The sequence below is a fragment of the Ascidiella aspersa genome, chromosome 1 (assembly GCF_963924565.1).
Source record: "Ascidiella aspersa chromosome 1, kaAscAspe10.2, whole genome shotgun sequence".
NCBI lineage: Eukaryota > Metazoa > Chordata > Ascidiacea > Phlebobranchia > Ascidiidae > Ascidiella > Ascidiella aspersa.
This window is the reverse complement of record NC_139447.1, coordinates 21,110,847-21,123,512: the sequence shown is the minus strand read 5'-3', so window position 1 is coordinate 21,123,512 and position 12,666 is coordinate 21,110,847. Positions and strand designations below refer to the sequence as shown.

Here is a 12,666-nt window from a genome sequence, read left to right as displayed (position 1 = left end):
GCAAGCGAATATGAACGAATTCTGTATGAAAGTTTTTCTGCTGCTAGATGGCTGTCGTTAGCTACAAAGTGCTAAAACGCAATATTTCAGGTTTTTACCTCCCAAGCAAAAGGCCCCTGGGAGTGCAGCCTCATAAACTTTTACAAAGCACCTACATACCACTCTACGCCATGTCTGAAAATTTGAAGGTTCTACGATGTCTACTTTTTCTATAAAGCTTCGGACAAAAATCGGTCTGAAACATACCATAGGAAACCAAAAGAGAACTAGACGGGGGTGCGGTTGTTGTATATTTTGTCAGGGGGTATATTTTCAGGGCTTAGTGTTTATTTTCAATTTTTACTTTATTTTATTTTTTTTATTTTATTTTATTTATTTTTTTTTAATATTTTGCATTTTTATAATATATATTTTGTTTTTTATTTTCCTTAACTTGTTTCTGCAAGCAAAAACAGATATGGGCCGAAAACTTCCCCACTTAAAATATGCCTTTGATGCGAAAGGGGTTCAAATATGGCGTAGAATTTGGGGAATGATCGAAACATATATTTGATAAATAGAATTTACTGAGATTTATTACATTTTGGCCAGCTCACGTGTTTGAAAATCAAATATTATCATTCTCTTAATGACTAAAAATGGTTTAACGCCTATGGTTTGCTATACTTGAAAAAAAAAAGAAAAAAACCTATTGCTCTTACAACACAAAATATTTTACCATCGCAAATTTAAATGCGAATCCTACAGGCAGTGTACACATCTCTGTTAGCACATATTGTAATTGTTGCACCATTCAAACATATCAACACCAGGTCTAAGCAAATATAATTATACAAGGGCCGCAACAACAAAAAGCTTAAGTTTAACGCATTCTTAACGACGACGTTACAAAGCTACGTCATAACATGGCGTCATAAATAAATAAATCTTGCGTTTATTGGATTTAAATTGGCAAAACTTTCAATATAAAACGTGGCTTATTAGGCACATAAACGTGTTTGCATATTGCTCAAATCTACAGATTTAAACTCTGTTTCAACAGTGATTGCTCAGACTAAGGCATGGTAAAAATTTACACAGTAAAAGTTGGAAAAAGAATAGCAAACCATAGACGTTAAATCATTTAGAGAGAATGAAAATATTGACTTTTTAAACATGCTAGCTGACCAAAATGTAATAACATGGCCGTAAGCATTATCTACGTAAATTTTTATTGATCAAATGTATGTTTCGATCATTTGCCAAAATCTACGCCATATTTGAACCCCCTTCGCTTCAAAGCCATAAGTTATTATATTATTATACACAACTTATAATTGTGTGTAGATATGTTGGATTGGAGTAACATACAGAACAGGTGCAAATAGCAAATATTCTCCAAATACGATGTTTCCAATATTCTCCAAATCGTATTTCATCGTATTGTCGCGGTAATACACAAAGAGGTAAGGCCGTGAATAAAGTTTCACCCATCGTACAATTAACGGAGGGAAGCATTTCGAGTAGGGATGTTCAAGGCAGAATATCGGCGACACATTTATAATGCTTGCTTTAAATGCGGCGTCAGCATTTTTTGGGGCGACCAATTACTTCGCGATAAGCTTCGCCTAATAATTAAGTGTCAATAGGGTGTATTTACCGCCGCAAGTTTAAATGCGAAATCTTAAGGCAGTCTACGCCTCTCTGTTAGCACCTGTTGTGCATCTTGCTCCAACCAGCATACCAACATCAGGCCTAAACTTATCTAGCAAAACTTTCGATTTAATAGTTTGCGTATTAGGCACGTAATAGTTTTTTTCATATTGTTTGAAACGACAGATTTAAAGCCTGTTTTAACAGTGATTGCTCGGACCAAGCTATGGTAAAAAATTACCTAGTGAAAGTTTGCAAAAGTATAGCAAACCATAGGCGTTAAACCATTTTTAGTCTTTAAGAGAATGATAATATTTGATTTTCAAACACGTAAGCTGGTCAAAATTTAATAAAATAGCCATATGCATTATCTAAGTAAATTCTATTTATCAAATATATGTTTCGATCATTCCCCAAATTCTACGCCATATTTGAACCACTTTCGCATCAAAGGCATATTTTAAGTGGGGAAGTTTTCGGCCCATATCTGTTTTTGCTTGCAGAAACAAGTTAAGGAAAATGAAAAACAAAATATATAATATAAAGTACACAATACAAAATCTTAAAAAAAAAATTAAAAAAAAAAAAATTAAAATAAAGTAAAAATTGAAAATAAACACTAAGCCCTGAAAATATATCCCCTGACAAAATATACAACAACCGCACCCCCGTCTAGTTTTCAATTTTTACTTTATTTTATTTTTTTCATTTTATTTTATTTATTATTTTTTTTTTTAATATTTTGTATTGTGTACTTTATATTATATATTTTGTTTTTTATGTTCCTTAACTTGTTTCTGCAAGCAAAAACAGGTATGGGCCGAAAACTTCCCCACTTAACTTATGACATATATTTGATAAATAGAATTTTTGTAGATAATGCGTATGGTCATTTTATTAAATTTTGACCAGCTTACGTGTTTGAAAAGCAAATATTATTATTCTCTTAAAGACTAAAAATGGTTTAACGCCTATGGTTTGCTATACTTTTGCAAACTTTTACTCGGTAATTTTTTACCATGGCTTGGGCCGAGAAATCACTGTTAAAACAGGCTTTAAATCTGTAGTTTTAAACAATATGAAAAACACTATTATGTTCTCAATACGCAAACTGTTAAATCGAAAGTTTTGCTAGATGCTTAGGCCTGATGTTGGTGGTATGCCGGTTGGAGCAAGATGCACGACAGGTGCTAACAGAGAGGCGTAGACTGCCTTAAGATTTCGCATTTAAACTTGCGGCGGTAAATACACCTTATTGACACTTAATTATTAGGCGAAGATTATCGCGAAGTAATTGGTCGCCCGAAGAAAAACTAACGCCGCATTGAAAGCAAGCATTATAAATGATTCGCCGATATTCTGCTTTGAACATCTCTACTGTATAGTATGTTACTCCAATCCAACATATCAACACACAATTTTAAGTTGTGTAGGCCTGGTGTTGATATGTTGGATTAGAGTTGCCACCAGATTTTGCATTTAAATTTGCGGCGGTAAAATAAGTTGTTTCTTAACAGCATTAAGTAATTTTACTAAAGAGAAGCCTCGTTTTAAAATGCAAGTCGCACAAGCCCAGTTTAGGACGTGCCACTTCGCATAATGAAAGTCTCACGCGCGGGACAATAAAGCCCAGCAGGCGGTAAGTCGCTTCATCACTTCACAAGCTGGACAAAGCAAGCGAATATGAACGAATTCTGTATGAAAGTTTTTCTGCTGCTAGATGGCTGTCGTTAGCTACAAAGTGCTAAAACGCAATATTTCAGGTTTTTACCCCCCAAGCAAAGGCCCCTGGGAGTGCAGCCTCATAAACTTTTACAAAGCACCTACATACCACTCTACGCCATGTCTGAAAATTTGAAGGTTCTACGATGTCTACTTTTTCTATAAAGCTTCGGACAAAACTCGGTCTGAAACATACCATAGGAAACCAAAAAAGAACTAGACGGGGGTGCGGTTGTTGTATATTTTGTCAGGGGATATATTTTCAGGGCTTAGTGTTTATTTTCAATTTTTACTTTATTTTAATTTTTTTTTTAATATTTTGTATTGTGTACTTTATATTATATATTTTGTTTTTCATTTTCCTTAACTTGTTTCTGCAAGCAAAAACAGATATGGGCCGAAAACTTCCCCACTTAAAATATGCCTTTGATGCGAAAGTGGTTCAAATATGGCGTAGAATTTGGGGAATGATCGAAACATATATTTCATAAATAGAATTTACTTACATAATGCATATGGCTATTTTATTAAATTTTGACCAGCTTACGTGTTTGAAAATCAAATATTATCATTCTCTTAAAGACTAAAAATGGTTTAACGCCTATGGTTTGCTATACTTTTGCAAACTTTCACTAGGTAATTTTTTACCATAGCTTGGTCCGAGCAATCACTGTTAAAACAGGCTTTAAATCTGTCGTTTCAAACAATATGAAAAACACTATTACGTGCCTAATACGCAAACTATTAAATCGAAAGTTTTGCTAGATAAGTTTAGGCCTGATGTTGGTATGCTGGTTGGAGCAAGATGCACAACAGGTGCTAACAGAGAGGCGTAGACTGCCTTAAGATTTTGCATTTAAACTTGCGGCGGTAAATACACCCTATTGACACTTGATTATTAGGCGAAGCTTATCGCGAAGTAATTGGTCGCCCCAAAAAATGCTGACGCCGCATTTAAAGCAAGCATTATAAATGTGTCGCCGATATTCTGCCTTGAACATCCCTACTCGAAATGCTTCCCTCCGTTAATTGTACGGTGGGTGAAACTTTATTCACGGCCTTACCTCTTTGTGTATTACCGCGACAATACGATGAAATACGATTTGGAGAATATTGGAAACATCGTATTTGGAGAATATTTGCTATTTGCACCTGTTCTGTATGTTACTCCAATCCAACATATCTACACACAATTATAAGTTGTGTATAATAATATAATAACTTATGGCTTTGAAGCGAAGGGGGTTCAAATATGGCGTAGATTTTGGCAAATGATCGAAACATACATTTGATCAATAAAAATTTACGTAGATAATGCTTACGGCCATGTTATTACATTTTGGTCAGCTAGCATGTTTAAAAAGTTAATATTTTCATTCTCTCTAAATGATTTAACGTCTATGGTTTGCTATACTTTTTCCAACTTTTACTGTGTAAATTTTTACCATGCCTTGGTCTGAGCAATCACTGTTGAAACAGAGTTTAAATCTGTAGATTTGAGCAATATGCAAACACGTTTATGTGCCTAATAAGCCACGTTTTATATTGAAAGTTTTGCCAATTTAAATCCAATAAACGCAAGATTTATTTATTTATGACGCCATGTTATGACGTAGCTTTGTAACGTCGTCGTTAAGAATGCGTTAAACTTAAGCTTTTTGTTGTTGCGGCCCTTGTATAATTATATTTGCTTAGACCTGGTGTTGATATGTTTGAATGGTGCAACAATTACAACATGTGCTAACAGAGATGCCTGTAGGATTCGCATTTAAATTTGCGGTGGTAAAATATTTTGTGTTGTAAGAGCAATAGGTTTTTTTACTTAGAGAGGCCTCTTTATGAAAGGCAAGTCGCATGTGCATAGTTTTACTAGGCAAGCCACTTCCAACACAAATGTTGCACGCGCGGGACAATAGGGCGCAGCAGGGATGCCAGCAGCCGCCTCGTCGCGAGCTGGACAAAGCAAGCGAATATGAACGAATTCTGTATGAAAGTTTTTCTGCTGCTAGATGGCTGTCGTTAGCTACAAAGTGCTAAAACGCAATATTTCAGGTTTTTACCCCCCAAGCAAAGGCCCCTGGGAGTGCAGCCCCATAAACTTTTACGAAGCACCTACATACCACTCTACGCCATGTCTGAAAATTTGAAGGTTCTACGATGTCTACTTTTTCTATAAAGCTTCGGACAAAACTCGGTCTGAAACATACCATAGGAAACCAAAAAACAATAACGGCAAAAACAAGATATGTCCCGAAAATAAATTTTCGGCCCATATAATAACGGCAAAAACAAGATATGTCCCGAAAATAAATTTTCGGCCCATATAAATAGTTGGAAATTATAATACTACACCAAATTTAACATAATAAACTGTATACAAATTAAGTTGTGCAAAATTTTACACTGGCTATCTCCTCATGTTTCACAAAATGCAAACATAAACTCATATACACCTGGCTATGGTTTTATCAAAAATTCTAAACATCCCAATAACAACAAAACTCAGTATGAAATTTAAGTTTCGCCACAACATAAATCCAGGTTGTGATTGTATTAGGTCAAGGGTCGGCAACCTTTTGTATGCCAGTGTTAGTCTATGAATAACGTACAAAATATAAAAATGTTTGACACGTGAGATATCAACTCACATGTCAAACATTTTTCTATGTTTAGTTTTCTGGCAACCAGGGCGGCGGAGTTGGTTAAAAACAACCCAGGTCAGACTCCAGCCAAATGTGCAATTTCGTAACTAAAATAAAATGAATCTTATTCAGCAATCCCTTCGTTAGGATTATAAAAAATGTGTCATGCTATTTCACCTTAACAATTTACAGTTTGCTTCCTTGTCAGTTTAGAAATTTGGTACTGCGCATGCGCACACATCGGGTAGTTTTGCCTAGTCCTTACTCGAGCCCCAAGTTACACTCCGCAGCCCTGCTGGGATCTGTAATCTCATTTACGAATGATCTGAAATCTAAATAATGTTAACGATGTGGTAGTAAGGTTATGGTTGCACTTTCTTCAGGTGATATAACGTACAAGTTAAATCATTTGGTGTGCCCTAAAAAATCATCTCACATACCACTTGTGGTGCCAGGGGTTGCGGACAAATGTATTAGGTTATACTTTAAGTTGCATAGAAAACTATTTTAAATCACATAGTGAAATAAAAATCACAACACACACTTAATGACTTTAAAAACACTGTGCCTACATTAGAACATTAGACCTGTACCAACAGTCACTGCAAGCAGTCCAGCTGTTTTTCTTTGATGCTATGAAATAGATACAAACAGTGAGTTATCTCATTTAAAAAACGACTTGTTTCTGTTAATACGGATTAAAAATAATTTCTTCAACTTCCGCAATATTGCAGCAAAGTTTCATATAAAATAAATTCAAAGACTTTTGAAAAAAACAAGTGTTTTCAAACACTTTTCAATACACAAATCAATTCAAAGCTTTTAAAGACTCTTCGTGGCAACCCTGACTTGCCGATCAGCCAACCTAAACGAATAGAGAAAAGCGCTCTACAGACCCAGGCTACACCACTGTTCTCCAAAACTGATACTGCCATTTAATATTGGATATAAGATCTCTGATCCAATATAATCAAAAATCATTATTTAGGTTAACTATATGAATTTTTTTTCAGTTACTTAACTTACTGAGATATTAAAGCTGTCTCTCTGTGTGTCATAGAATTCAAACACAAAGCAGCAAATATGTCAGGAAAAAAATCTGTTGCTCGGCTATAAGCTCTACAAGATCTACAGCGTCTCTTTTTTGTTTTTCAGTAAAAAATTAGGAATCAACAACGTTTAGAGTCCAAATTCTTGAAAAAATGTCTTACCTTTGGTATTATGAGGTTGCCACCAATAACCGGTATATCTGTCAAATTCTTCTTGAACAATATAACATGCTACACCAGCAGAAATAGTGTTTTCATCACTATTTTGACAACCTAGTGGATGCAAATGAAACATAAATAATTTAGATTTTACAAAAAAAAAACATCAGCTACCCGACCTAGGGTACCCGGACTTACCTTTATGAACATATGTTAGACGCTTTTCTGATTGACTTTTTATGTGTGTAACCCATAAGTCATTGTCATGAATAAATGCAACTAAATCTGGTTCAGTAGGAGACATTTTGGGATCCATGCGAGCATGTGGACAATTTGAAAGAATTTCAGAAGGTTCAGGAAAGTTTGACTAGAAAATAATATAATAAATTTTGGGTCAAGGTAATATTGCATTTTACAATAAAGACAGCTAAAAGGTTGTTGGAAATTATAATTTTGACCTTGATAAAATTTTCTTATGCAGTGAATTGTGATCTTATTAGCAATACATCAAAATCTATTCCATAAACGATGATCAATTAGATAACTTGTTGGTAATAGAAATCTTTCTGTTAACAAAAAAATACCAACATCCAATCTTCAGTGTCATTAGGTGAAGTACTACTTAACAGTAAACATGTTTATATTATTTGTGATACAACGAATAATAATGACCATGATATTTGATGTTTGCAACTCCCAATTTTGTTTGAGCTAAAATAACTACCGTAATAAACATTCCAGATCGAATAGAATATTTCATGTGTACCATTCCTAAATCAGAAAGCTTCATAATAAACAGACTTCCCGAAGCGGGAAAAAGAATACGAGAGTTGTCATCACTGATTTGATAGGATGTGATTCCATGAATAGATAACCGTTTTCTCTCGCGTAACAGCTCTTCTTCTTTTGAATACTTGTCTGTGTGAAGGTTTGACTAAAAAATAAAACGTTTGATTTAACAAAACTAGATTAGCACTTTAGTACAAGTTTCCTACACAAAATAATTAGTCAGGTCAATGGTTTGACCCCCAAAAAATTCCTAGAAAAGGTTTTCCAATGATCTTTTGTAGTATTTATCATCAAAAATAATATATTAAAAATCTAGGAGGATCAGAGCACCGGAAAGTTGTCATTTTCAAGATGGCCGCCCAAACAGTATAATGACAATAATTCACTTAACATTCATGCTAGAGCTCTAATTCTGGCGTCTAGCCCTAGGTTTTAGGTGGAAAGGAGTTCATTTAAACAATTTAAAATAAAATTAACTCATCTGTTTAATGTAGGGGTTTCCCCCCTCAGGGGGCCACGAGTCTTTTTTAACGGGCCAGGAAAAAAATTCAAAATAATATTTTTTTTAGTTTATTATCTACTCCCAAAAAAATAAATTAAAATTTAATGAACTCTTGAAGTTGCAAGAAGAGACGGCAACCCGATTGAGCTTTGAGAACGATAGTTTGAAGGCATTTTGCGCAAAACTAGGCAATTCATACCCTAAGCTTAATGAAATGGTCATGCCATTGCTGTTGCCTTTTCCATCAACATATCGTTGTGAATGTGGGTTGTCAACAATGTTAGCCTTAAAGACAAAGCAGCGCAGTGTCTTGATATTCAATATGACATGCAATTAAGACATTGTCAGAGCAAAAGCAAGCTCAACCATCACATTAACTGAATATGTAATAACTAATTACATTACTATCATGTTTATTGTGTGTTGTATTCATATCATTTTTTCATTCTAACTGTCGATTACTGTATGTCCAGAAGGTTGAAAAAATAGGCGGGGGGGAATTGATTTCTCAAAATTTTTAAAAGGGGCCATGGTGTAAAAAAGGTTGGGAACCCATGGTTTATTGGAAAGATTTATTTATGAAACAAAAACAATTGTAAAACACTGGTAGACCCGCAAGTTTCCATATCACTCTCCTGTCCTAGCCAGACCATTATTTCGTAGTAAACCCTACAGTGAAATTTTGTTGATGACTCAGTAGGCGGTAGGCGTTCTGGTGTCACAAATGATTTGGAAGAGACTTCGTTTTTTCTTAGTACTCTGTAGCGCAATGACGAGAGGGAATCCGTCTACGTGCCCCCCAAAATCACAGCCATCGCTTGACAACCTTTGTTCACAATGGTAGCTGGAAGTAATTGGCATGTGTAGAAAAAAAAACTGGGAACATAATTCTTTATCCATCACCATTTTCAGTTTGTTTATATGATACACTTTGTCAGCATTTACATTGTCGGAACGGAAATATTGATCCTTATTTGCTTGTTGCGCATAATGAAGAACCAGGACCAACATATGTGTGTCTTCTCCACTCCACATTGTCGTGTATGACACTGCACTAAGAACTACAGCCTTCACATTTGGAACATCAGCATCCCCTGGGGCAGGAGTGTCCAACATGGGGCACGCATGCCAAATGTGGCATGAGACCTAATAAAAATTTGCATGCAAGCCCCCCGAAAATACACCAAATTGTCCATAAAGCTAAATTTGTTCTACAGCCAATTGTCATCGTTTATTCACAATAGGGTTGGCAAGCCGGTCAATTGACCGCACTTATTTAACCGGTCAAATACTCATATTGGATTCAAATGTTGTAAATTTTTTAAGGGTTGTTTTGTGATTTGAGTTTTTAATAATCTTGATTGTAACTTTTTTAAAGAATTCAAATATAAAATCGTAGTGTTTATCTGATGCAAACACATGTTCTGTGGTAATAACAAGTGTTTGTAATAGCAAAGAAGATTTATTTTGTTTAGTTTAGAATAAATGCACATATGTGATAAACCGCGTTTGTCATAAAAGGAAACACTAATTGGGGTATACCACAATCTTAGACTACTAAAAAATTTAGAAGAACAAAATCTCTTGTCTCCAGTGGACCCTGGTAATGTTTTAGAAAATTCAGATACTACAAAAGTTGTGATGAGGAGTAAAAATATTTTTTTATTGATGCATTTACTTGCTGTTAAATTTCGGTAATACACTTGTTGGTTGTAGTAATGGTAAAAACTATAAAACCCCATCACCAAGGATTTTATAAAGGGAAATAGTTCAAAGTCCATCATAGAAGTACTATTTCGAGGTATGTGTATAAAACATTATATGTCAGATATTCATTCACAACTTCCAGTCATACAGGGACGACCTACAGTCATACCGTCTCTCTAACAACTGAGCTACACAGTCTTAGAGAGGAACATGTTGAGAAAAACATGGCATTTTTTGCTACAAGGTTAAAAAGCACCAATTTAGACTTTTTCGAATATTTAAAATCCAATAAATGTTTGTAGTTTCATTAACTTCAGGGCAGTGGTTCTCAACCTTTGGGCTAACGATTTTAGGGTGCATACTTTTTTGGTAATTTTTGATTTTAATAAAAGGGTTATCTAAAATAATTCTTCAAAATGCAGAACAATTATGTTTGTAGGGAAAAAACAATCAACCAATATATTATGTCCTTTCCAGCTGAAAAAATTAACGTTTTTTAGAAGGATTTTGTGATACGTCAACCACCAAAACGTTGAGCGGTCAGAGGCAATAGATAGTAAACATTGACTAAAATTAAAAATATTGTTATATCCAGAAACCATTCTTCATTTTTTGCACTCTAATTAAACACAAAAAAATACTATATTAGAAGGCATACTAATAACTAGGACGATTATTTTATGACCTAAAAAATAGGAAATTTTGACTTAAAAATTTGAAATTTTAACAAACTTTGACCTCAAAATATATTTTTTTGACAAAATTTTGATCTATTAAATATACATTAAATTAAACAAGACTTTGTTGTTTGAAGTACTGCTTTAGTGTCTTGGTGTCTTCCACTACACTTTTTGAATGTTTTACTGGCGATTGGTGGTTCACAAATTAAATATTTTGTTAAGATTATGCAGAACTCTATAAAAACCGGTCACAGGTGAGCGACTTTTATTTTTAATGCGTTTGTTATCAATTCTGGATCGATAAACGTCGCTACATATTTTGTTGCTGTGTTTAAAAAAACGTGTGAAAAGAGTAATTTAATTTCAATCCTTATAAGTCAAGGGACGACCGCTACATATTTTGTTGCTGTGTATAAAAAAACGTGTGAAAGAGTAATTTAATTTCAATCCTTGTAAGTCAAGGGACGACCAGCGCTTTGGTGTAAACAATAGGCTCAAGGCAAACAAACATAACATGTTATGAAATTTATCATAATCGAAAGTGTGCAACGTTCCAAGTAAAGACTTAAGTTTACACACATTTAGTAGTATATTCAACCACGCAAAATTTAGACAGAGTTCGCAAAACATCGCATTTGTTGTTGCAGTTTGAACACTAAGCAGATTTACTTTTCAAACAAAGTTTTCTTTCGTTGGACGTCAAATACTGCTACCACACGGGTTGTATAGCCTACTAAACATACTTTGAAAAAACAGCCTTCCCAGCAATGTTGTGATGGTGATTGAGGCCAAAGTCTAATGCCTTCTTACAATGGGTTTAACCACGCAATACTTGGCAGAGGTCGCAAAATATTGCTTCATTGCAGCAGTTTAACAGAAAGCATTTGTTTTTTCAATGAGGATTTCTTACGTTTGACGCAGTTTAGCACCGGGATTAAGTATTTGCTTAAATATCACGCTATCAAGCAAGTCTAAACAAATTGCTGCTACAACCTGAAGTCTTACGTTTGAGAGTTATTGTCAACTGACAAATGTCAAGGGTTTTCGTTACTTAAAAGATGTATGACATGCTTAGCCAGTGTTGTGTGCTATAGTCAATCATTTAGTCGTATTATTTCAAAAACATCACACAACAGTGGTTGCATGTTTACTTGAAAGGGCGGGCATGCGACTTTTCGCAAAACCTTTTGACGAAAAGGGTAAAACGTTTTCACACATTTATAAGGCAATAACCTGCGTGAAGTGCATTGCTTTGGTAAAAATAAAGTTTCATGTGGCAAAGTTTATACTTTTATGTTTGATAGCTTTTTGCAGTTTGTTTAACCACGTAAAAGATAGTCTAACTTCGCAAAATATTGCGTTAATTGCAGCGTTTTCCTTAACATTCTTTTATGAGGCATTAAGACACCTACACAGAAACCTTACAACAACCCTAACCGAGTTTAAACTACGCAACATTTGGACTGAGTTAGCAAAATATAGCGTTTATTGCAGCGGTTTAAACACTTAGCAAATTTACTTTTCAAACAGGATTTTTTTCGTTGGATGCAGTATGGTATTTACCATGATGGCTTATTTGCTTGAATTACGCGGAATTTTAACAATTGCTGCTATGACTTTCTTTACGTTTGTTAGTAATTTTTGATCGACATATGTCATGGGTTTTTGTTACCTAAATTATGCGAGACGTCTTAGGCCAAGGTTGTGGGGTTAGTAGCTCCATTTTAAAAAGCACACAACGTTGCAATTTGGTTTGATGATGTTTTTTAAAATCATCGGCTATA

At 34.6% G+C, this 12,666-nt stretch overlaps 1 protein-coding gene across 2 annotated transcripts in view; it reads right to left on the bottom strand.

Moving 5' to 3' along the window:
* LOC146168241 (dipeptidyl peptidase 9-like) overlaps positions 1–12,666 on the bottom strand; it is an 89,323-nt gene that overhangs the window by 60,345 nt on the left and 16,312 nt on the right. The window contains exons 2-4 of one of the 2 annotated variants that reach the window (XM_083388825.1): positions 7,929–8,138; positions 7,403–7,571; positions 7,208–7,318 (exon numbers count right to left, since the gene is read on the bottom strand). In XM_083388825.1, the coding sequence (XP_083244951.1) occupies positions 7,208–7,318; positions 7,403–7,571; positions 7,929–8,138 (490 nt within the window). The remainder of the gene's footprint in view (positions 1–7,207; positions 7,319–7,402; positions 7,572–7,928; positions 8,139–12,666) is intronic. The other variant, XM_083388835.1, reaches the window with a different exon arrangement.